At 30.5% G+C, this 26145-nt stretch overlaps 1 protein-coding gene across 1 annotated transcript in view; it reads left to right on the top strand.

Annotated features, from left to right (window-relative positions):
• LOC125817098 (MLP-like protein 34) overlaps positions 1-25024 on the top strand; it is an 89437-nt gene extending 64413 nt beyond the window's left edge. Inside the window, exon 3 of the mRNA XM_049496677.1 lies at positions 24776-25024. Within this exon, the coding sequence (XP_049352634.1) occupies positions 24776-24989 (214 nt within the window). The 3' untranslated portion in view covers positions 24990-25024. The remainder of the gene's footprint in view (positions 1-24775) is intronic.
• Positions 25025-26145: the final 1121 nt, after the last annotated feature.

Here is a 26145-nt window from a genome sequence, read left to right as displayed (position 1 = left end):
GATATGGAGGTAAACAAAAAGAGAACTCATGGAATTCCGGAAGAACTGGCTCACCCATGAATTCGAGTAGATCACTGGTCTTCTAAACAAGGTCGGTCAGTAGCCGCCTAGAGATGCCCTGTACTCAACAAAGAAAGAGTAAGTGCAGTATCAAGACACAACCACAATATACTGGTAGGATCACGCGGCTATCCCAATAAGTGAAACACATGCAAGTAACCACAACATTATAAAACAGGCATATACCGAACATATGCAATATCAATTATCACTTACGAACAACGCACAATTTCACAAATTCTCAAGATATACAGTCATGTCAAGTCAATGGTCCTCTCATGGAACTCATACCCAAATTGTTAGTGTACCGGTACGTGGTACCCGATCTAAGTTAGTGCACCAAACGTGACACCCGATCCCATATATGCACCGAAACGTGGCACCCGATCCAAGTTAGTGTGTTTGAACGTAACACCCGATCCATTCAACAAGTCACAATCACAATCACAATGTACATTCTCATAATCATATAATCAAGAGTTTATCCATGGCATACAAATCTTCATTCATACTCATTTACGATTAGTGTGATCAATAATGCAACGTTCACATACATACATGCATTAACACAAAGTAATTACTAACATATATCACACCCACATGAAATCACAACCATCACCTACCTCGAACAAAGCTTGAATCCCCTAAGAAACTTGATTCTTCCCTTTCCGGATTCTTTTCGCTTGGTCTACAAACAATCAATATAACACGAGGATCAATAAACAATACCTAATTACCCAAACTATATTCAATAATATCCACCCTAGGTCGAACTCTTGATCCCCCTACCCAGATTAGGGCTTTTTCCACCATAATTCCCAGATCTAAACCCTCCCCCTTCGATAATTACCCAAGAAACTAAGTTCTATGGATCGAAAAATGGATTCGGGGAGTAAAAACCTTACCTTTAGCCTCAAGAATGGTGAAAAACCGTCAAGAACAGACTTGGGGTCGTCTCCTAGCTCTCAAGAATGAAACTTGCAGAAAATAACAATTTTGGGGTTTATTTCTAACTTAATTTGCGGCTGGCCCGCTATGGCAGCCCTCATTCCGCCACAGCCGCTTGCACGGAACCAATAAGTCGATTTAAGAGTTTCAAACTCCCATTTCACAACACGCCTTCGTCCTATGACACTCAGAAAATATTCGTTCACGCTAAGATCAGTTTCAGGAGTTCTACTTTCCCAAATTTGATTCCGTAAAGTCGTATGGATGCCTTAATGTCTTAGCTATCTACTCATGCAATCAAATTTCTTATTAAATCACCCAATCATTACCAGATTTCCCTAAACTCACATGACTACGATTTTGTCCAATTCAAGACTAGGCTAGGAAATCCCAAGTTACTACAAAAAGTTTTCCGGCCCAAAAAATTTCCCCGTTGGCTTTTCTATAACGACGGGAACAGGTCGTTACATCAAATATGTCAAAATACAAGTATTTCGAGATCCTAGTGTCGAAATTAGGTTTAGTAATTTTTTTCTAGATACATTGTATCCAAGTGGATTTATATGTATCTAGCTAGGATACATAGACAAATCTCACTCGCATTTTTCCCTTTTCGTTTTCCACTCTCCTATCTCGATCGCGTGTCTAGTATACTAGATACATGTGAATCACACTAGAATCATATATGTAGTGTGATTCGCATATGTCTGGAATACATAGAAAAATCTCGCTCCCCTCCCTTCTCGTTCTCGCTCGCTTCTCTCCCTATTTCAGTGAATCTGGTAACAAAAATTATGTATCTAGGTGTATCTTATATGAAATTATCAATTAGTAAGATAAAATATAATTATTTCAAACTGTAGAAAGTATTAATAAATATGGTATAAATATTTATTTCATTAGGTAGTTTCTCCAAAATTTATTTGGACTAATAAGATAAAGTCGTTTGTTTCATTAAATAAGTTATCAATTGGTATGTCTGATATAAAAGGTATTTTTAGATTAAAAAACCGTAAAAAATATTTTTTATTAAATAAATAAATAAAATATAATATTTTTAAACTATTTATGGTACATTTAGTATGATATCTTACACCTTGTTTGGGCGGTTGTTACCCGTTGTATTGTATTGTATTGTTAGTTTAAATACAATATTTATTTTGATTGTCACTTAAATCTATTGTATCGTATAATTATATCATTAGATAACGACAAAAAGACTCATTTTCATTTAATGTAACGATCGATTTGGTATGATCGTGTCGTTACCTTAATATTTTCTTCTCACTTTGTCTTTATTTATTATTTAATAATCAAATTTCATCTTTTATTCTATTTTTTCATAGTAGCTCTACCTCGTACCCTACTTTTCTTGTAGATCTATCATTTAAATTATAAATGTGTGTCATTATACAATGAGAACGATACAATCTATATATCCAAATATTGTATTCATTAAAACAATACGAAAGAATACAAAATAATACAATACAATACAATACACTACATTATAAAACAATACGTAACAACCATCTAAACAACTAAAGCGTAAGCTATCAACATCAGAATCCAAAGAAGATAAAGAAATAGATTTGTCTGATTAACAAACTGATACAATAATAGCTATAAATATTTTCTTTGGGTTATGAAAGTCAGAGAAAAAACAGATCAAGCAAGATATGTTACTTTATTCATTTCTTTTGTCTACTCATTGATGTTTCCACTTTAATCATAGATAACGATGAAAAATTGGAATTTGCAATAAGATCCCCGTATGGAGAAGCGTTCCTTAATAAGATTTTTCTTATATTTAAGAGTTGAATTTGAAACTGTTGATTAAATTGTGAAACAATTATATATAGATATAATAATATAATGATGATTAGTTGAATTCTCTTTAATGAAAAACTGCACAGAGTATATAGATTAAATATAGTAGTTTATTATATATTAAGTCTTGAACAATCTTGATTTAATTTATATTTTTTTAAAGGAAAAGCAATATTATGTTTAAGGATGTTCAAAATAAGTTATTGCTATCACTAACTTATCATTTTTCGACTAGTAAACTTGATCGTGGTTCATGTAGTTATTTTATGAAAAATATTAAAATTTATAAATTCTCTCTTTGTCTTTTAACAAATATATATTCTCTCTTCAGTTTATTATATTAAGTGAATTGTTGAGGAATAATATATTTATTGAAAAAATATTCTAGGATATAAATAAAAGGTTATTTTCAATTACTAACCTTTTTATTATTTCTAAACTATTCTCCTAGAAAACATAAAATAGTTAGTAATATCGTTAAATGAAAGACGAATGTATTAAAAAAAAATCTTAACAATGCTTTTAAACTTTAAACAATTCACTTATTTGGAAAAGACATAAAATCACCATTAAAGTTATCTCAAATTTTCAAAAAGACACCTTAACTTTGAGGGCATCTTATTACCCCACAAAAATATTATATACCTTTGTTAATAGATCAGTTTGACCCATTGTCTCATCAATAAAGTTGCGCGTGATTTTCACCCCTTTTGACCCCTTTTAAAATTTTATTGCCACACTGTCAACATCGACACTCTATGGTCTCTCCTTCCTCAAGAGGTGAAGAACAATGATACTGCCAATAAGGGTACTGCTCCATTGATTGGGTACTTCAATGTTTTAGGCAAAGGTGTTTTGCTGTCACGGCCCAGACCACCGTGATTGGCATCCACACTAATCCTCCGGTGGGAGAATTATTACTACACCCCGACTAAACATTTTAAGAAACTAAAGCATTTAAAAATATGGAAGCAGATTTAAATGACAAATTAAATGAGGAGTTCCCATAAACTCCGAAAGTCTAACAAACAACTATCGCGGAAATTCAACCCCTAGAACTGAAAGTCATTGTACCAAAACTCTACTAATCAACAAGTCTAAGAAAGATGGGGTGCAACCTCTGAAACTAAACATAAGTAAAAGTCTAAACATGTAGTCTAAGTCCGAAAAGAATGGACTAAACTAACGACGGATCCATGGCAGCCTGAAAGAACTGGCTCACTCTTGAATCCGGTCTCGATCAAAGATCTCCTAACTGAGGTCTGTCAATAGCCACCTGAAGATGTCTTGTACTCAACAAAAAAAGAGCAAATGCAGTATCAGTACACAAAACCACGGTGTACTGATAGGATCACACGGCTACTCCAGTAAGTGAGATACACGCAAAAAATTACAACACGATAAACATACATATACGGAATGCATAATTCAGTTATCATTTAGGAGCAACATACAACTTCCCCATATCAATGACAGGTAGATATGAACGTAATAATCACAAGTGGTCCTCTCATGGAACCCACACCCAAACTATTAATGTGTCAGAACGTGATATCTGATCCAATATACATGTGTCGAAACTTGACATTCGGTCCAATATATGTGTTAGAACGTGACATTCGATCTAATATATGTGTCGGAACGTGACACCCGATCCAGTCAGCACAACCAGAGTCACAATCACACCCATAATGAACAATACTCATAGTCCTACAATCAAGTAATAGGTTCATGGCATGTAATTGTTCACACATAATCATTTCATTAGATTTGATTCACATTCCCTATTCACATACATTCACGCATACAATGAAGCAATTAACCGGCATATATTCCACAACAGTAAATTGAATCATCACATAACTCAAAACCAAGCTCGAATACTCCTAAGACACGTGAGCCTTCCCTTTTCGGAGTCTTTCAGCTCGCTCTTGATCTTAAATAAGCAATTAATGCAAGGATCACTAAACAAGGTCTAATTACCCGGATAATAACAAAATTATTAACCCATGACCCTAATGTTCAACTAGGGCTTTTCCCACCATTAACTTCAGGCCAAAACCCTCCCCCAACGATAATTACCCAAGATTCCAAGTTCTAAGAATAGAAATATAGATTAGGGGAGTAATTACTTTACCTTTAGCGCTAGAATTCGAGGGAATCTGATAAGAGCTTCTCTGGGTCGTCCCTTAGCTCTGAAGAACGAAATTTTACAGAAAATAACGTTTTTGGGGTTTTTCCCCGATTTAATTCGCTACTGGCCCGCCACGAAGGGCCTCATCCTGCCAAAGTGGCCCCGCCCTGGCGGGATTAATCCCGCCCTAGCGGCTTTCATGGAGACAGAAACTCGAAATTTGAGTTTCAAGCTTCCATGTCACAACACACCTTCAAACTTGGACGTTCTAAAACTACCTCTTCACGCCAAGATCAGTTTTGAGAGTTTTACTTGCCCGAATTCGATTTCGTAAAGCCGTACAGGCTCCCTAACGTCTTGGCTATCCACTCAAGTGATCAAACAGATAATTAAATTCTCCACCAATTATCGGATTTCCCTAGATCTCACCTGACTCAGATTTTGTCCAGGTCTGGCATAGGCTAGAATTTTCCAAGTTACTACTAAGAAGTTTCCTGGCCCAAATTCCTTTCCCATTGGTTTTTCCATAACGACGGGAACAGGTCGTTACATTTGCCTACAGGACAACCTGTTGTTGTGAAGGCTAAGTTGGTGTCGAAGAACGCAGAGAAGAAGATTAAAGAAAATGGTGGAGTAGTTGTTATTACCGCTTAGATTTGAATTGTTAGTTACATTTTAAATGTTAAAGTTACTATTTTTTATTAGTTAATGGAGATTTGAACTTGGTATTACTTGTTTGAAATTCTTTTGAGATGTTTCAATTTAATGAGGTATTCCCTGTTAAAGCATCTATTATAGATAGTATGTTGTGATTCTATTTCTGAATAATGATTTTTCTCAAGTTTATGTTAATGATATTTGCTCGTGCTAGTGTTTACGTGATCTACCATTAACTAAGTTCAACACATTTGAGGCAATTGTAGCCCAATTTGGAGAAGATGATGAATTTAAATAATGAGGTAAATAATTAATAAAGAAAATAATTGAAATGTGACACATTTCAATTGGTTTTTGACAGCAGAAAATGGACATTCATGTCCGTCATGTGCGTGGTCACAAACATAGTGAGAAAATGAGTCAAAATGATCCTTTTACAAAGATATTCAATACTTTTGTGGGGTAACTGAACACCCACAAAGATAAGGTGTCTTTTTGGACAATTTTAGTGGTGACTTTATGTCTTTTCTCCTTATTTGGATTATTAAAAAAATCCAATATGAACTAGGGAGTACTATATTATCTTTCTTTATAAAATAAGCATTATTTTGGCGAAAAAATATACCGTTTCAAAAAAAATAATTTTTTAGAAATTTAGGACAAAAAGTAGTAATTGTTTTCCATTACACTTTTATGATAAGGAACTACTTAACAATGTTCAATTCTAAAGAAATACTAAATAAATATTTATAAATTATACTCCCTTTATTAATTAAAATTTGTTTGTCCTATTTTATTTAGTTCATTCTAAAAATGAATGTAATTTAATTAGTGTATAACTTTTTCAAAATTATGGGATCCGTTTTAGCTTTGACTTTTAATTTTGAATTCATATTCTTTAGTTATAGCTTTATTATTTTGAATGTTGGTAATATTTGTTTATATCTTGTAACTGTAATATCCCGCCTTAGAAAGAGCTAGATTTAGAGAGAACTAATTTGGAAAGAGCCAAAATTGAAAATTTTGTAAGTATTGCTAAGTTGTGAGTTTTGGGTCAACTTCAAACGACCATAACTTTCAGTACAGGATGGGTTATGTGGCCCATAACATTTCAAATTAAAGGTCTTGGAATCCTCTTTTCAATGCCACCAAATTTGCTAAGTTTCGATCTCGGATGAGGGAGATATGCATGTTTGAAGTATGCATGTCTAGTTAAGAAATTTTACCCGAATTAGTGAGGGGTATTTTGGTCTTTTCCTTACCCCTTCAGCTTTAAACGATTTTGATAATGTTTTAGGGGTCTAAAATGATTTGGATCAGTTTTCACAATCTTAATTACGCTTGGCATTTTAAAAGAGAGTTTAAGAAGAGGAAAAAGAGAGAAAAGGAAGAACGATCAAGATTTCTTGCGAATCGAGGATTTGTTTCGCCAAATCAAGAAATGTAAGTTCTCATAGTGTTGGATCCTTTCACCCACACGTCAATCATGTAGATTTATTCGTGATTACGTTTCTTGAGGTTAAAGGATTTGAATTCTTGATGAGTTTTATCGATGCTTCGTTCTTAAAACGTTTGTGATGAGTTTGATGAGTTCTTGAGATAAATCCTATGTGTTTGAGGTTGATTTTGAGTAGATTCTTGTGTACATGTATTGGGTAATTGAATCTAAGGGAAACTTGAGGAAATAAATCAATTTAGGCGAATTAGGGTTAGAAAACGAGCAAAAAATTTCGTCGGATTGACCTAGGAAATGGCTGGGTGGTGCACCCCAGCAGTGCGCCAGATTTTGTTCTCTGGCGCCCCATGCCAGCAGTGCACCAGGGTCGCCTGCCCCCACTCTTTTTTCTCCATTTGCTTCATCTAAGTCCTTTTAAAGTGTACCTTTACTCTCTTCTGATTCTAACTACTCTAAACTACGTCTAAACATCCAGAGATCATTAATAACATGAATCATAACCTTGAATTCATAATTCAAATTCAAGGTAGAGTTAAGAGTTGAGTCTTGAGAGTTCTTTTGAGTCATTTTGAGAAGTCTTTTACAATCTTTTAAAACTTGTTTTAAGACTTGAGTACTTGAGTATGAGGATGAGTAGAGTTGAGTTCATTTTTCAAAATGAATATATGGGAACTAAGTATTCCCAAGAGTAAATGTTTTTACATTTAAAATGGTTCTCAATTATTAGTCGCGTCCAGGGTGTAGGCTCGGGGCGTGACACTAACTACTTTGAGTCAAAATCAACGATCGATGACGAAAAATACCTTAATTATGGACCTCTTCACATTAAATTTGTGCAAACAAAAAGTAATTAACAATTTAAAAAGTCTAAAAATCATACTCCCTCTGTCCCTAATTACTTGTCCACTTTTAAATTGGCACACCTATTAAGAAAATAATTAATGACATAGTGAGTTTACCATTTTACCCCTATTAATTATGGAGTGGATGAACAATTCTACATTTTAAAAAATAATTAGTCATTTAATTGAGGATATAATAGGTAAAAAAAATTGTTCTTTCTTGATTTGTCAAAATAGACAAGTAATTAGGGACATCTATAAAAGGAAAAGTGGACAAGTAATTAGGGACAGAAGGAGTATTAAAATTTAATTAACTTTCTAAATCCTATCTATATCACATAAATTTAAATTTAAAAAATAATAGATATTGAGTCTGTACTAGCACGGACACCTGTGTCTCATATAAATTAATAAGAGACTCTTGCCTCAGATTCATGCATTGAATATACTAAAAAACTAAAATTCTTCCTCTTTTTCGTGCATTGTTTTTAATTCCTTTGAATTACCATTCCTTAATTCCTTTGAATTACAGTTTGTATAGATAATAAAAGAATAGATAGAAAGGTATACGTGATTAATTTGTAATTGTTTTCGTGAAATTTAATAATACAGTTTTTCCTTAAAAAAGAATAATTAAAGTTGTGTTGTTAACTTACAAGCGTTCATAAATCTGAATTTTATAATTTAAAAAAACAGCATTATACAAGTTGTGAGAAAAAAAGATTAAAATAAAATTTACTTTAAAAGAAGCGTTTTACAATATACTAACAAACAATTTTTCAAATTCACGGATGCTTATGAATTAACAACATGACATCTTAAAAAAAAAAGTAGAAGTAAGATTCTACATGGCAAATAAGTTAAATAAGTACTGTTTTATTTTGAAAAATATATATTTTAAAGCTTGTGGTCTAAAATAATTCTTAAATATTAGTATAGCTGTAAATCATTTTATTATTAAAAAATTTAAAATTTATTTCTAATTATATTAAAAAGGCTTTTTTAAAAGAGATAAAAAAAAATAAAAATAAAAATGGCACTACATGAAACGAGATGACAAATATATCAGGCCGGGTTAAACAAAGTTGGTCCTAAAGGAATTGACTATTTCAATGTGACGTTAGGTCATTTGATTCTAAGCTTTTACACATGTTTTTGTATTTAAATAAAGACAAATATAAATATTCAATTACAATAAAAGAAGTATATTTAAACTATTTCTGATGGTTAAAAAATATACTTGATCCTTTTAAGAAAATTAAAGAAAATACCACAATATAAATTAGGAGGAGGCGAAGATCAATAAATATAAACTTCATACCCATGTCCAGAGGCGGACCTGCATTGATTTGTGAGGGTGCACGTGCACCCGATAACTTTTCGAAACAAATTATATATATGTATAGATATCCTACGTAAAGATTATATATATAATTGTGCTCTTTAATAACCAAAAATTCATCCAGGTGAGTTGGTTAAAGACGCATCTATTACCCACCACGTCATGGGTTTGAGCCCAGCATGGACATTATTTTTTTTCTATTTTTTACCTTCAATAACCAAAAAATTAAAAGATAGTGGTGCACCCCCAATTTTCAAATTTTGGATTCTCCTCTGCCAATGTGTTACACAACACAAAGGTTAACATAGTTGACAACATATCACTTACATGAGAAAGACACAACAAACATTAAAAAGTACACAACCAACATGGACAAACAACAAACAAAGCATATGGTATTTATGTAAAGCTCATATGAATATATATGCTCCCATCCTAAGTTGTTTGGATTCTTTAAAAATATTATCATACTTGTGTCAGATCCCTCAAAGATGCACTATTTTTAAAGAATTCGACATGCACCTGATGACATTTTTTAATAGTCCGAGCAACATAGATCCCATCAATTCATGAATTGGCATGGTGATCATCAATAGCTTTGGTCATACCAACAATGAAGTGATTAGTTCAGGGACATTTTCATTTGGCCTTTCATACTCCAATGTCCAGCTTACCAAATCGATTTCATTTTTTGTTTTGATATAAAGAGTTGCTTTAAACCTATCATATTTATATGTTACATCTCCTTCAGATTCTTTGAGTGTGAGCACCTTGTTTTCATGATCTATATAGTTTCAAGTACTTGTTTGGAGATCTTATTTTCCCCATCCGTCTTACAAAAAAAAAAGAATTGGAAATGAGAAACCAAATAGAGTTGGCATAATAAAATACCATCTAAAGAGCTTTATCTCAATCTATCACGACCTCGACTGTCGTGATTGGCACCCACACTAAGTGCCCGTTTGGATTGGCTTATTTTAGGTGCTTTTAAGCCAAAATAGCTTTTAAGCGATTTTGAAGTGTTTGGGTAAAGTTAAAAAGTGCTTATAAGCACTTATTTTTAAGTCAAAATAACAAAAATAAGCCAAATACCATAAGTTAGAAATCCTAACTTATGGCTTTTTGCTTATAAGTCATAAGCCAAAAGTCAATCCAAACAGGCCCTAACTTTCCGGTGGGAGAACCATTACTACAACTCGTCTAAGCAATTTTCAAGAGACTAAAGCATTTAAAGATACGGAAACAGGTTTAAATGATGAACTAAAAGTGGAGTTCCCATAAACTTCGAAGGTTTAAGCAAAACAACTAACATACTCATCGCGAAAGCCCTAGAACTGAAAGTCATTGTACCAAAATTATGTTTAGCCAACAAGTCTAAGACAAGGGGGTGCAACCCCGGAAACTAAACATAACAAATCTAAACATATAGTCTGAGCTCGAAAAGAACGGACTAAACTAAGGATGGATCCATGGAAGCCTAAAAGAACTAGCTCACCCTTAAATCTGGTCTCGGACAAAGATCTCCTAGCTGAGGTCTGTCAGTAGCCGTCTGTTGCTTCCAATTGTACACGCAAGTGTACGTGGTCGTGCAAGTAATATAGTGGCCCTAAAAGAACCAGATTATCGAACCCAAGAAATTGTCGATTAATTATTTTTACTAAATTATATTAATTCTAATTATTTATTTAAGGAGGATTTCAAAAGATGAATATATATTAACTAAACTAAAAATAAAGATAAAATAACTAAAAAGCAATTAACTAAGAAAAGATAGATGTTTATGATTTAACTAACAATCATGTTTAGCATCAATTTCATCAACTTATTTGATTATATAGTTGTTGATTCATGGGATCGATAATATAGTCATCATTTTTCGACCTCTAACCGTCTACCACAATTGACAGCCTAACTACATCGTTGAGCGGGGATAGATTGAACCAACTATGGAGCATTAAGTTGTCTTTCCGTATTTGAGCCAAGCAAGGCATCTAGGTATATCCATATCCTAGACACAAATCAATTCAAGTGGCATGCAAGAAAAGATCATACTCCTTATATTTCACGTTTTATCCCTCTATTCCTCTCCCGAGTTGAAAAGAAGACAATAAATTTATTCTAATAGTGATCAAGCATCAAAATAATAATCACAAGAATATAAGAACAACCAATATGATAAACAGTTATGCCGAATCAAAATTACTAAACAATCATTTTGTAAGTAAATATAACCCAAGAACTAGAAGTTTAACTCCACATAGACATAGAGCAATTACAACCAATCATTCAAAGAAAAAATGTAAAAAAAAAAAAAAAACTCTAAATCAAAAGTTACTTTCTACATTCTATCATCTTCTCCTAATAATTATTCGTACGAATTATTTATAGAGGTAGAAAACCATAAATAAAATAATAGAGTCCAAGACAAATGGGGAATCCGAAACCAAACGGAACTACATTCCGCGTAAAACTCCTTCGCCGACCCAACAATTGTGCGTTGATTGGTTGCCACGTGGCAGTATGTTTGCTTTCTTCTTTCTTTCTCCTTTGCAGCGTTTGATTCACAAATAAGAGAAAAGATCTTTCACTTCACCATAGCAGGAACCTCTATAATATAATATTCAATTTAATCCATTAAGTTGTTCGTTTGATTTCCTTCTTTAACCTTTCATCTTTAATTCGTTTTAGCTCCAAACTTCTTCATCTCCACACCAATTTAATCCTACAAATAAAATATACTATTACGCACAGTCCATAAAATACATGCTCAAAAAGAATAAATATAAATACTAAATGTGAGGCAAATAATGGTTTAAAATATGTATTTTGGCCTCACATCATCGCTCGAAGATTTCTTGTACTCAACAAAGAAAGAACAAGTGCAGTATCAATACACAAATCACGGTGTACTGGTAGGATCACACGGCTAATCCAGTAAACACAATATACGCAATTAATTACAACTCAGTAAACACACATATATTGGATCGGATGTCATGTGCCGACAAATATATTGGGCCAGGTGTCACATTCCGACACATGTATATTGGATCGGACGTCACGTTCCTACACACTAATAGTTTGGGTGTGGATTTCATGAGAGGACCACTTGTGATTATTACATTCATATCTAACACAACTTGTGATTATTACGCAAGTTGTGTTAACTTGTTTTTTTGTAAAATTACTTGGTAATGAATAAAATTGATAGTTACCAAAAAAAGACTAGCCATGATTTTGCAAAGTTCATTGTTGATAGTCTTGCCCAAATATTCATAAATGATTGTAACACAACAACTCTTGTACCATCTCTAGCCTAGACTTTATCGTGTATAAATTGATCATTTTCTTCTTGAACATAAAATTTTGGTGATTATCAAATGTCTAATCTAATATTTTTGTCTTAGATAGAGAGGTTGTTTTAATAAACTCTCTGCTCGAGTACATTTCAAGTGAGAAAAATATAAAGAGCCACTTTACAATATCAATCGCAAAACCAAAAAGAAATTCTATATCATACAAGTTCAAACGATCCTTAAAATGAGATTACCAAAATCAATGAGAAGTAGCTTTTAAGAACTAGATTCAATATTACACTAACATTATTTATTATCAAAAAATAAACCAAACAAAAGTGCAAATAAAACAATTATATTAACACATTTTCTAGAGAGAGAAAAAAAAGCTATTGTGGAGGTGAGAAAAAGATAGATACCTTTTACTAGAGAATGAGTCAATAGTCAGTAGTCACAACAATAAAAGTTAGTTGTAGTATAAACCTAAAACAAGTCAGTCTGCAATCAATGTAAAATGGTCATGAGCAAAAATGCCATACGGTTAAGTCATTTAGATCCATAATTTAAAACAAATCAGAATAGTCTAGACAGATTGAACATTTATATCCATAATTTAAAATTTTCGTATGCCATAAAAAGAAGATATGATAGAGGAGCAGTTTTCCTAGGCCATACGGTTAAGTCCTTTTGAAATACTCTACATGAGACAACATACTCCCTATTTTGTCCAACTACGTGTAAGACCTCGACTAAGAAGTCCATGAAATGCGCATAAAACTCCGGTATGATGAGGACACAATGTCTGTTAACTATAAAGCCTACTATCATCAATCACTGTGATCAAAATACCCCAACCCATTGCAATGGAGAGCTAAATGAAATGGAAATGAAGATGGGAGTTTGATCAGCACTTACCTTTCGAGATGGAGACTTCAAAATCGTTGCAACAAAAACTTGGAGTGAGTTTGATCAGCGCTTCATTGGAGCTTGAGAGTGAAAGTTTCTAGAGACTTGAAAATGGTGAAATAATTTTGTGCCCTAGAATATATGACTTTAAAAATAGTTGGGACGGATTTACTGACGGATTCTAATATCCGTCGCTTTCAAATAAATGTATTCATTTAGAAAAAATTATAATGACGGATATTTTCGTCACTATATAATATAAATTTTATAAAAATATAGTTAAAAGTTTAGCAACTATTTGTCTGTCACTAATTTTGTCGCCTTATATTAATTAAATTAGTCACCCATACTTTGTTACTAAATTCGTAGTGAAAATTAGGCGCCAAAATTTTGCGCTAATATTTAGCGACAAAATAAATATTCCATTGCAAATCCGTCGCTATATTATAACTCAAAAAACTATTTGATAATTTTGCAACAAAATGCTTATTCTGTTGCAAATTCATTGTTATTTAGTGACGGAATATAGGCCGTCGCTAATATCCATCACTAAACACCGTTTTTTTAGTAGTGCATGACTATTCAACAATATATATATAGACTGGAAAGGGGAAGGGAGAGGCTTTTTTTAATCTTCTTTTATTAAATCAAAGATGGTAAAACATCTTAATCTTGTCCCTTACGACTTGTATAACTACATTTCTCAAGAAAAGTGACATAAATGTCTCAACCACTTTCTACTATTGATGCTATGCAATTATGTTTCAACCACTTCTAGAGGATACATACTATTATTATTATTTTAAAAGAAATATTTATAATGCAAAATCTAGCCTCATGCATAAGCTAATTATTTAGCTATGTTAGCAATATTATGAATCTAATTTTAGTGTGTCCAGATATGTCTAAATACATATATTTCAAAATTATGGGGTCAAAATTAGGTTTATTAATTTACTTTAGATACATTGTATCCAAGTGGATTTGCATATATCTAGCTAGGCTACATAGACAAATCTCGCTCACATCTCTCCCTTTTCGTTTTCCACTCTCCTCTCTCGCTCACGTATCTAGTATTTAATATACATGTGGATTACACTAGAATCATATATCTAGTGTGATTCGCATGTGTCTGGGATACACAGACAAATCTCGCCCGCCTCCCTCCTGTTCTCGCTCGTCTCTCTCCCTATTTCTTTGAATCTGATAGCAAAAATCATATATCTAGAGAAAATTGAACAAAAGGTATCTCTTAAGACTCTATTTAAATTTCGGTGACTATTTTGACCAAAAAAGAGTCAAAGACATTTAATTATTAGATTAAGTTAATTGAGACTGAATTAACATTTTCAAAACTTCTAATCTTTTTAAAAATACAAAACAGTCCAAATTTTAAAATACAAAACAATCCAAATTTCTCTCCACTTTCTTCAACATCTCTTCTTCGCTCCCAATCGACTTCCACCAACTTTTCAACTTCCGGGTCTCAACTTTTCAACTTACCACAGCTGCTTCGATTCTAAGCATCAATTTTCTCTCTTCGTAGGTAAAATCTTTAATTTAGAAAAAAATTAGGGCTTTTTAGTTATAAAGAAAAAGATGACATTGAGTTGTCTTCTCTTTAAGTATACGTTAGCAATTTTAGAATTTGATGCTTGAAAAAAAAAAAAGACAGATCCAAGAAAAACCTTAATTTGTTGTTGTTGATCTCGAAAAATCCAAAAAAAAGCGAAATGTGATTTATTTATTTTTGTTGTTGTTGTTCTCCAACATTATTGTGTAATAGTAATAGTTATTGTGATTTTTGAGCTTTTTCATAGACATATTTGTTATTTGTATTTCTCGAACAATTGTTGATATATTGATTTCTTGTTGTTGTTTGTGTTGTTGTATTGAATCAATTGGTGTTGTTGGTATTCTTGATTTTGTTGGAAAGAATGAAGAAAAGAAAACATACAAGTCATAATAAATAATTTATTGCCTCCAAGAACAGTGCTAACGTCAATTTTCTAGAGTTCACATGATTTTTACTTTCGACAATTCATGCGAAGAGAAGGATTTTATTCTTCTTTACTTATAAACTCTTACATATATGGAATAAGATCACTGTGGCTATAATACTTTTGGATCAAAGCAACAAGTACATGACAAAGTCTTTCTAAGATTGTTTTCTACACTTAGGCTAAGCTGAAATGCTTAATTTTTTTTAACCACACTGAACTATTGGCTAATACATGATTCGTTGTTCTAACTTACAAGTAATTATGTTGCTATTGGAGGAAGATTAAAAGAATTTGTCATGGGGCCATGAGGTTTTCAATAGTGTAAGTTTGAGATTCGATTTGAGCAACAATGTCTGCAAGGTACGCATATCATCATAATTAGGATCAAGCTTTCTTAGTTATAAAGAAAAAGAAGAACTTGAGTTGTCTTCTCTTTATGTATTCGTTAGTAGTTTCAAATGTGAGAAAGAAGTTTGGTCTCTTTTCCTTTTTAGTTATAAACTAGAAGAAGAACTTGAGTTGTCTCTCTTTATGTATTCGTTAGCAGTTTCAAATGTGAGAAAGAAGTTTGATCTCTCGAAGAGTCCTCTTTGCATCAATTCTATTTTCAAAAGCATTTTCAATTTTTTTATGGCTATCTTTTTGCATCAATTATTTGTTTTGTTGGTGTTCTTAGTATATTGGTAAAAATATGAGATTGATGTTGTTTAATTGGTGAAATAGCTTGTGTGGTGTTTCTAGTGTTTTTGATTTTGTTGGTGTTGTAGGTACTATTGGTAATAAATATTTTAATATTGTGAAAAAAATATTTTATTGTTATTTTATTTTTAATAGATGTCCTATCTGTTGCAACAAATGAGTTATAGGTTGGAAGAAATCAAATCAATAATAAGACTTTTTTTTATTTCTTCCTACATATGGCTCATATGTTGCAACAGATAGAGAATCTGTTACAATATAGTCCATCTATTGCAACAAACAAGTCATCTGTTGGAAGAAATCAAATCAGTAGACTATTTTGATTTATTCCAACAGATGACTTGTTTGTTGCAATAGATAACCTATTAGGTATAACAAATGAGTTATTTATTGCAACAGGTGATTGTATTATCTGTTGATGATTGTATTATGTTGTATTTATTAAATTTATTGTTATCTTTTTTTAATGATGCACAAATTAAATTTTTGACTATCGAATATTTGTTGTCAAAGTTATCATCTAAGACGAACAATTTATATGATTTTCCTTGGGCATTCATGATAAACTTCACCACTAATTTTAGTATTTTATTTATTTGTTATTGAATAATTATTTAAAATTTTTATTTTCATCATCTTTATATTTTTAGGCTTGGACATTTGAAGCAATACCTTACCTTCGGAAGCAATTCAAGGATTACTCGAAAGAGACTTTTCAACCAAGGATTCTTAAGTGGTTGTCTGCCAAGAACAATCCAAAAATAAATTTCGTAGATCTCTTCAATCCTCCTCATTTTGTAATTGCTGATAATAATATTTTATATTTAATAAATGTCCACTTATTTTATCATAAATTCTATTTTGTTAGGTGAATAATTTGATATGAATTGTAATTCATGAACACTTATAATATTTAGTTAATATATTTTATAATTATTGATGATAATATTTTATATTTTATAGATTTTCAGTTATTTTATCATGAATTTTATTTTATTTTTAAATTTGTCAAATGTTAAATTATACAATTGAAAAGAGACATATGTTGCAGCAAGTATGAGTTACTTATTGCAACAGATGACACATATAATTAAAACAATCAACATTTATTGCAATAGATTATAACCAATTGCAACGATGACTCAGGTACTGAAAATAATCAAGAAAATATACACATATATTGCAGCAGGTTATAATCTATTGCAATAGGTTGATAAAACATTTCATATCAAATATATATAGAGTCGATTGAAAATGATTAAACATATATGCTCATATGTTGCAACAGATGAATTATCCATTGCAACATATGAGTGAGCATATACGCTTGATTATTTTCAACAGATAACACATATTAGGTATTTGTTGTAGCAAATTTTTATATTTGTTGCAACAAATGAACATATTTATTTGATTTTTTTCAACATATGTGTTATGTATTGCAACAGAAAATGCAATAGATAATGTATTGAGATTGCAATTGAATTTACTAATTGAAAGATAATTATAATTAAATAACTTTATTTATCAAAACAATCAATTGATCACTTTATTTAAGTCAAATACAATTAGTTGATGATAATGTAGTTACTCTATAACGCAGTAAAATGTAATTGAACTTATTAATTGAAAGGTGATTATAATTAAATAACTTTATTTATCACTAACTATAAGTTAATGAAGCATTTCAAATTAAAATAATCAATTGATCACTTTATTTAAGACAAATATAGTTAGTCGATCATGCAATTACAATATAATGCATTGAAAATATAATTGAACTTATTAATGAAAATATAATTATAATTAAATAACTTTATTTTATCATTAATTATGGGTTAATGAAGTATTTCATATCAAAATAATCAATTGATCACTCTATTTAAGACAAATACAATAAGTTGATCATATAATTACTCTATAATGCATTGAAGATGTAATTGAACTTATTAATTGAAAGGTAATTATAATTAAATATCTTTATTTATCACTAATTATGGGTTAATGAAATATTTCATATCAAATATATAAAGATACGATTGAAAATGATCAAACATATATGCTCATCTATTGCAACTGATGAATCATTGCAACAAATGAGCACATATCCATGATTATTTTCAACAGATGGGTCATGTATTGTAATAAATAATTCACATAAACATTTGTTGTAACAAATTTCTATAGTTGTTGCAGCAAATGATCATATTTATTTGATTATTTTCAACAGATGGGTTATCTATTGCAACAAATAATACAATAGGTAATGCATTTGATGCAACATATGCAAAGTTTGTTCTAATGGCTGAGCATAACTGATATATTTTTTTTATAATAAATATGAATATATATATATATATAATCAACCAAAATGAGTTAAAATTATCAGATTCATAACTAAGTACAAAATAGTTATTTCATTATTACAATAATTATGAAGCATTTCGAATCGAACATATTGTTCTCTTGTGAGCAATATTTTTACATATTGAATACTATCGAGCCAGATACTTGAATGCCTACAGAAATTATGCACAACTTATCAGTATCATCTACATAACTTCTCATTTATTCATAAAAAAATATTGATATAAGGCATCTCATTCTTTATCCACAACACAAAAAATCACTGAAAAAATATGATTCTCTGCATCTAGCACCACCACCGATAGTAAAACTCCTTCATACTTGCTTTTCAAGAATATTATGTCAACGACTATGACTTTTCTCATTTGTTGGAAACCTTGAATCCAATCCACATAGGCTACACGCAAGTCCGATATCTTTTTTCAAGCAAGCAATATGCAATGAAGTGACTAGTTCTTCTTTGTTCCTGAATGTCATTTCTATATAAAAACTTGTTTCATCATCTTGGAGATTGTTCAATAATTTTGACTGAGAACTGCCTACTATATTAACAATGGGTGTAGGTGTTTGGTACTCCTCCACATAATGTCCAATCTCATCATCTAGAATATTCATGTTCATCCCTTTGGACTGTCATCAATACTGACTCTAACATGTCATCATCCTTCCAACGCCAAATAAATCGATTGTTCTTCTCTATCCATTCACTATAACAATCAACAACTATTATTATTGATTCTTTCATTAACGGTACCTAAAGGAATTTATTAAAAATATTTAATAATGATTGTATAATAAAGTTGAGTGACTATATACAACTAAAAATCATATGTACAATCATTGTTCCAACAAGTCCGTCATCTATTGCAACAAATAAGTCATTCGTTGCAGCAGATGACTCACTTGTTGGATACATGTCCAGAGCCAGAAGCTTATCCAACATGTAAGTCAATTGTTGTAACAGATGATTCATCTATTACAACAAGTAACTCATCTACTGCAATAAAAGACTTACATGTTTGGACAAACTTCTGATTCTGTCCTAAATTGGTCTGGTACTATAATATATATATATCCAACGAGTAAGCCATATGTTGCAACAGATAAGTAATCTGGTGCAACAAATGACTCATATGTTACAATAAATGACTTGTATGTTGAGACAATTTTTTGATTTTTTCCTAGCTTGGCCTGGTACTGTAATATGTATCTAACATGTAAGCCCTCTGTTGCAATAGATGAGTCATCTGATGCAGCAGATGACTCATGGATTGCAATAAATGATTGATCTATTGGGACACTCTTCTGGTTCTATCCCAATTTGGCATGGTACTGTAATACGTATCCAACATGTAAGTTATCTGTTGCAACAAATGACTTACATGTTGGATACACAACTGTAAATTAGTGAAGAAACACTCAAAATACCCAACTGAGAAATTGGACTAAAAATATTAGTTAGAAGAAGAAGAAGGAGAACGAAGAAGGAGAAGGAGAACGATGAACAAGAAGGAGAACGATGAACAAGAAGGAGAGGAGCAGCAACAATGGAAGAATAACAACAGAGAAAAAGGGAAAAACCTGAGCCGTTGGTGCCCAATTTTTCCCTCCATTTCATATTATTTAGGGTTTTATATAAGATGGACCAAAGTGTAAAATAAAAAAACTCGGGGATGAGAAATTCATCCCCTTAATCCTTAATTTAAAAGTTGTCACCCCTACTTAATAATTAAGACTTGAGTCACCTGCACCTAATTTTGAAACTTTTCTATTACCCTTAATTCATTGTCCCATGTATCTAGGTGTATCTGACTTAAAATTTGGTATGAAATTATTAATTAGTAAGAAAAAATGCAATTATTTCAAACTATAGGAAGAATTAATAAATATGATAGAAATATTTGTCTTATTAGATAGTTTCTCCAAAATTCATTTGGACTAATAAGATAAAGTCATTTGTTTAAATAAGTTATCAATTGTTATGTCTGTTATAAAAGACAATTTTAGATTAAAAAACCGTAAAAAAATATTTTTTATTAAATAAATAAATAAAATAAAATATTTTTGAACTAAGTATGATAAGTTACACTTTGTTTGGATGGTTGTTACCCATTGTATTGTATTGTGTAGTTAGTTTAAATATAATATTTCTTTTGGATGTTATTTAAATTTTGTTGTATCGTATCGTTTAAATTCATCGTTAGGTAAATGTAACGATCGATTTAGTGTGATTACGTCGTTACCTTAATATTTTCTTTTCATTTTGTCTTTATTTATTATTTAATAATCATATTTCACCTTTTGTCCTATTTTTTCATAGTAACTCTACTACGTACCCTACTTTTTTTGTAGATCTATCATTCAAATTACAAATGCGTATCATTATGCAACGAGAATGATACAATCTATATATCCAAACACTATATTCATTAAAATAATATAATACGATACAAAATAATGCAATACATTACGAAACAATACGTGACAATCATCCAAAGGAATAAGCTATCAACATCAGGATCCAAAGAAAATAAAGAAGTAGATTTTTCTGATTAACAAACAAAATACAATAATAACTTTAAAGATATGTTATTTTATTCATTTCTTTGATCAAGCAATAATTTTTTTTACCTACTCATTGATGTTTCCACTTTTATCATGGATAACGAGGGGGAGATATTGGAATTGCAATAAGATCCCCGTATAACGGAGAAGCGTTCCTTAATAAGATTTTTTTTTGTATATTTAAGAGTTGAGTTTGAAAATTTTGAGTTATATATTAAGTCTTACACTCTCTTGGTCCATTTTTTTTTATAAAAAAAACAGTATTATATTTAAGGGTGTTCAAAATCAGCTATTGCTATTACTAGCTTATCATTTTTCGACTAGTAAACTTGATTGTGATTCATGGAGTTATTTTATATAAAATAGTAAAAATTTATAAATCCTCTCTATCACAGTATATATTCGCTCTTCAATTTATATTAAGTGAATTGTTGAGGCATAATATATATTTTGAAAAAATATTCTAGGATATAAAAGGCTACTTTCTACTATCCTTTTTATCATTTCTAAACTATTCTCCTACAAAATATAAAATAGTCAGTAACATCATTAAATGAAACATAAATATATATAAAAAAATTAATAATATTTTTAAACTTTGAACAATTCACTTATTTGGATTATAAAAAAAAAAGTTCAATATGGACTAGAGGGAGTACTATACTACTATCTTTTTTTCTAAAATAAGTATTATTTTGACGAAAAAATAGACCATTTCAAAATAAGTGTTATTTTAAAAATTTAGGACAAAAAGTAGTAATTGTTTTCCATTATACTTTTTTTTAACTTTTTAATTCTAATTTTTCACATGACGTGCTTAAGATCATAAAATCAAAAGATATTTAGTATATTTGACACATTTTTAGTTTGAAATCACAAAATTCGAAAATATTTTTACTTTTTTTAAAACTCATGTCAAAATAAAATATGACAAATAAAGTATAAAGTAAAATGAAAAAAAAAATATATCTTATATTTTTCTGTTAGTGGATGTAAAATAAATAAAAAATAATATTTATTTTGAGACGGCGAAATAATAAATTTTCTATGGTTTCTAATTTCTGTGTCACCCAGATCTTGTATCAAATTTATTATCTGGAAAACATCAACAGTGACATCATGACAACTGCTTCTTAAGTATGAATTACTCAATGTAAGTAAATATCTGAATATTTTTTGGGGAATATTATTTGAGTGTTTGACTATGAAAATAAATATTAAAAAATTTTATTTAAAAAATTTAAAGTCTCAAGTAAAAATAATAAGATACTCATGTGAGTCATGTCATTGTTTTATTAAATTTTACTGAAACACAATTTTTATTTTTAACTAAGTTTTTGTTTAATTAATAAGATGTTCATTTGATTATTTTATTAAATTTTGTTGAAACACAATTTTTATTTCAAACTATTTTAAAAAATAATAAATATTCATTTTAGTTGTTTTATTAATTTTATTAAAATGCTATTTTGTAAATATATATGTGCAAAAGTACTACGGTATATAGTAGCATACATATTAAATGGGGAAAAATCATCGATAATAAAAGGAAAGGAAGAAAAAAAAATCAAGTTAATCGTCTAGGATTAGTAACATTAATCCTCAAGTGTTCTTCTTTAATATCTTACTATTTATTAAAAAATTAATCTAAAATAAAAATTGTATTTCAACAAAATTTAATGAAAAATTATTTAAATTAGTTCAGTGACTTTATAGGTAAAATATTCATAGTTGAGTGACTTTGTGTGAGAAGAACTCTTAGTTGAGTGACTAACTGTGCAAAGAATTATTAGTTGAGTGATCATTTGAGATATTAACTCTCCAATTAATTGCTTCATTATCTTCTTCTTCGTCAGCAACTACTGCTCAGGTATGAACTCCTCCCTTGAGGAAGGCCCCAATTGTGGCAATTCTACGATGATTCATGTCTTGCTCGTGCCGTAAAAATGTCGTATGCAAATGAATTCACTTTTAGTATAGAATAAATGGGCGAAAACTTGATGCAATCATGCAGAAATTTCATTCTATTCCAACTATTACTTTTTATTCATGAGTTAGAGAGATAAGAACTTCGATTTGCAGGCCTAATATAGAAATCAGGCACTATCTATATAAACTTTGTGTATATATTTGGTTTGAGAAAATGATCAAAATAGTCCTTGATGTATAGGGGTTGAAGCATTTTGAATATCCTTCATATATATCATCTTATTAAAATAGTCCTTGAAGTATAGTAAAAGATGACCATTTTGGTTTTTTACCCTAAAACTAACCATTATGATAAAAAGTATGGTTAAATTTAACAGTAAATCCCACAATATTAACACATTGCAGTCCTCTTCTCCTTCAATTTTCTCTCTTTCACTACCATTAGAGATTATTTCCCATCTTCAACCTACCACCGTTCACCTGCCATACTATTACAAGAAAAATATTGATTACAATAATGCAAGTGTCATAGTCATCATATTGATTAAAAAATCACGAAACCACGTCTCAATAAATCTAAGTTGGCACCATTATTATTATTATTATTTATATAAATAATAATTTATGCCTCAAAGTGCAACTATATAAAGACTTCCATTTCTGATTCATTATTCATCAACTTTTTCCAATTAAATACTTTTATTTCTATATTACATAATCATTTTTAAAAAAATAAAATGGGTTTGAAAGGAAAGTTGATTTCAGAAACAGAGATAAAAGGTTGTAAGGATTTATTTCATGAAATGTTTTGTGAAAAACCACACTATCTTCCAAATGTTGTACCACAAACTATCCAAGCTGTTGATTTACATGAAGGAGATTGGGGTACTGTTGGCTCCATTGTTAACTGGAATTATACTATCGGTAACATTTTTTAATCACATATTTTAATTTAATCGCATGTTCACCATTATTTATTTTGGTCGATGACTATTTATGATCTCTTTACAAATCAGTAGTATATAGGAAAATTATTTTCTTCTTCCCAATTAGCCTAATCATTAAAGTAGGCATCAGTCCTATGGAAGGTTTACTTCAAAATATTTGATTTTTTTTTTATTTGGTTAAAACATTAGGCTCTAGCAAATGTGTATTAAAATAAATTTGACCTTAAAAAAGAAGAAATACATGGTTAGAATGAATAGCTATTGCATCTAAACAAAAAATAAAATTAAACTCTATTATTTTAGATAAAATTCAAAATTAATTTAGATATACACCGAATAAAACGTTCAAATAAAAGATGGTTCGAACATATTTTTTGTGTGGGGTATTATAAGGCCATTTAAGTAAAAAGAGGGCAAATCTAAAATATATACCGTCCAACATATTTTCGCCTTGTAATAATATTTATTATATTTCAACTGTGTTAATTAATAAATGAAAAAATCTAAAAAATATACCGCTCAACATTAAAAAAAATTGTCCTGTAACCTAATTAATAATATTATAAAAAGTTATATTTGGGGTGTGGGGGTGGGGGGGGGGGGGAGGGTATTATTGTACCTACACAACAGAATATATCAACCTTATAAAAATATGTTTTCACACAAATATAGACTAAATATTATTTTATATAGACATAACCTAATTTTACTTCTTTTTTTTTTTTTTGCACAAAAATAGAGGGGGATGAGAAGGTTGTAAAGGTGATTATTGACGAGATAAACAAGGAAAAAAGGTTAGTGACATTCAAGGCATTTGAAGGTCATTTGATAGAGGAATACAAGGCCTTCAAAGCAACTATTCATATTGAGAATGAAGGAGATAACAACTTGGTTATATGGACTATTGAATATGAAAAGCAAAATGAAGACATTCCAGAACCCTTCTCTTATTTGCAGTTAGCCACTAATCTAACCAAAGATGTTGACACTCATCATGTCAATCAGTAATATCTATGTTGTTCAGACTCTTCAAATATATAGACAAATGTGTGTCAGGCTCTTCAATAGTAATGTATTTTTGGAGAAATTCAACACAAGTGTGGTATGTTTTTGAAGAATCCATTAAGTAATATGTTGTGCATAATGGATTTCCATATTCTCTTTCAAAGAGGTGGTTGCTTGTTGATGTTTGTGTTTCCCATAAAGATGTAATTTGCTTTGTTGTAATTTCATGAAATAAATTGTACTATTTCGTTTCTTCAAGAATAAATTTTATTTATTTGACTTTGACTTTGTGAGTAAAGTAAGTTGAATCTTTAGTCTTCTCTGTTTTGGTAAGATTTTATGTCATGAGAGGAAATTTCAAAAATAGCTAAGAGTAAAAATATAATATGGTTCTTTGCTATAGTTTGTTTAATAACGATTTGTAGTTACATGTTAGAAGGAGGATATATGCGAGAGAGATTGAGAGAGGGAAGAGAGAGGCGAACGATATTAGGGAAAGACACACAATTAATTTGTATATTTGATTGATATTGTATCACAAATATAATTGATATAATTGATTTGTATAAAATAAAACTAGCTACTAGAAGAAGGAGAGAGACGTGTGAGATTGGGAGAGGGAGAAGAAAGGAGGGCGAGATCTGGGAGAGAGAGGTGTGAGAGATGCAATTGATTTGTATATCTGACAAATAATTGTATCATGAATACAATTGATTTATATCGATAAATATATTGGTATCAAAGACTATTGTATTCATTACGTTGATGCAAATCAATTGTATCAAATATATCAACGAATACAATTTGTATCTAAATACAACTTGTATCGAGGAATACAATGTATCGTTGTTATAATTCATAATAAATTATATTTGTATTCATGTGCATTTGTATTTATTTGTCACCTTGTGTTTTATATTTATATGTCACCATGTGTATCTGTGTCACCATTTGTATTTGTATCATCGGCGTGCTACCATTTGTATCATTTACTGTTACCATTTGTATTTGTACTATTGCAGAGAGAGAGAGATGAGAGAGGGTAGAGAGAGAGATGAGAGAGAGAGGAGAGGCGAGGGAGATAGGAGAGAGTATTTTGCTATAAAATCTTTAACTATAGGTATGAATCATAATTCTTTTAGACTATAGTTATATATAG

The sequence above is a fragment of the Solanum verrucosum genome, unplaced genomic scaffold (genome assembly GCF_900185275.1).
Source record: "Solanum verrucosum unplaced genomic scaffold, falcon-dt-bn FXZP01000094.1, whole genome shotgun sequence".
In the NCBI taxonomy this organism is placed as follows: domain Eukaryota; kingdom Viridiplantae; phylum Streptophyta; class Magnoliopsida; order Solanales; family Solanaceae; genus Solanum; species Solanum verrucosum.
This window is presented reverse-complemented; position numbering and strand designations above follow the sequence as displayed.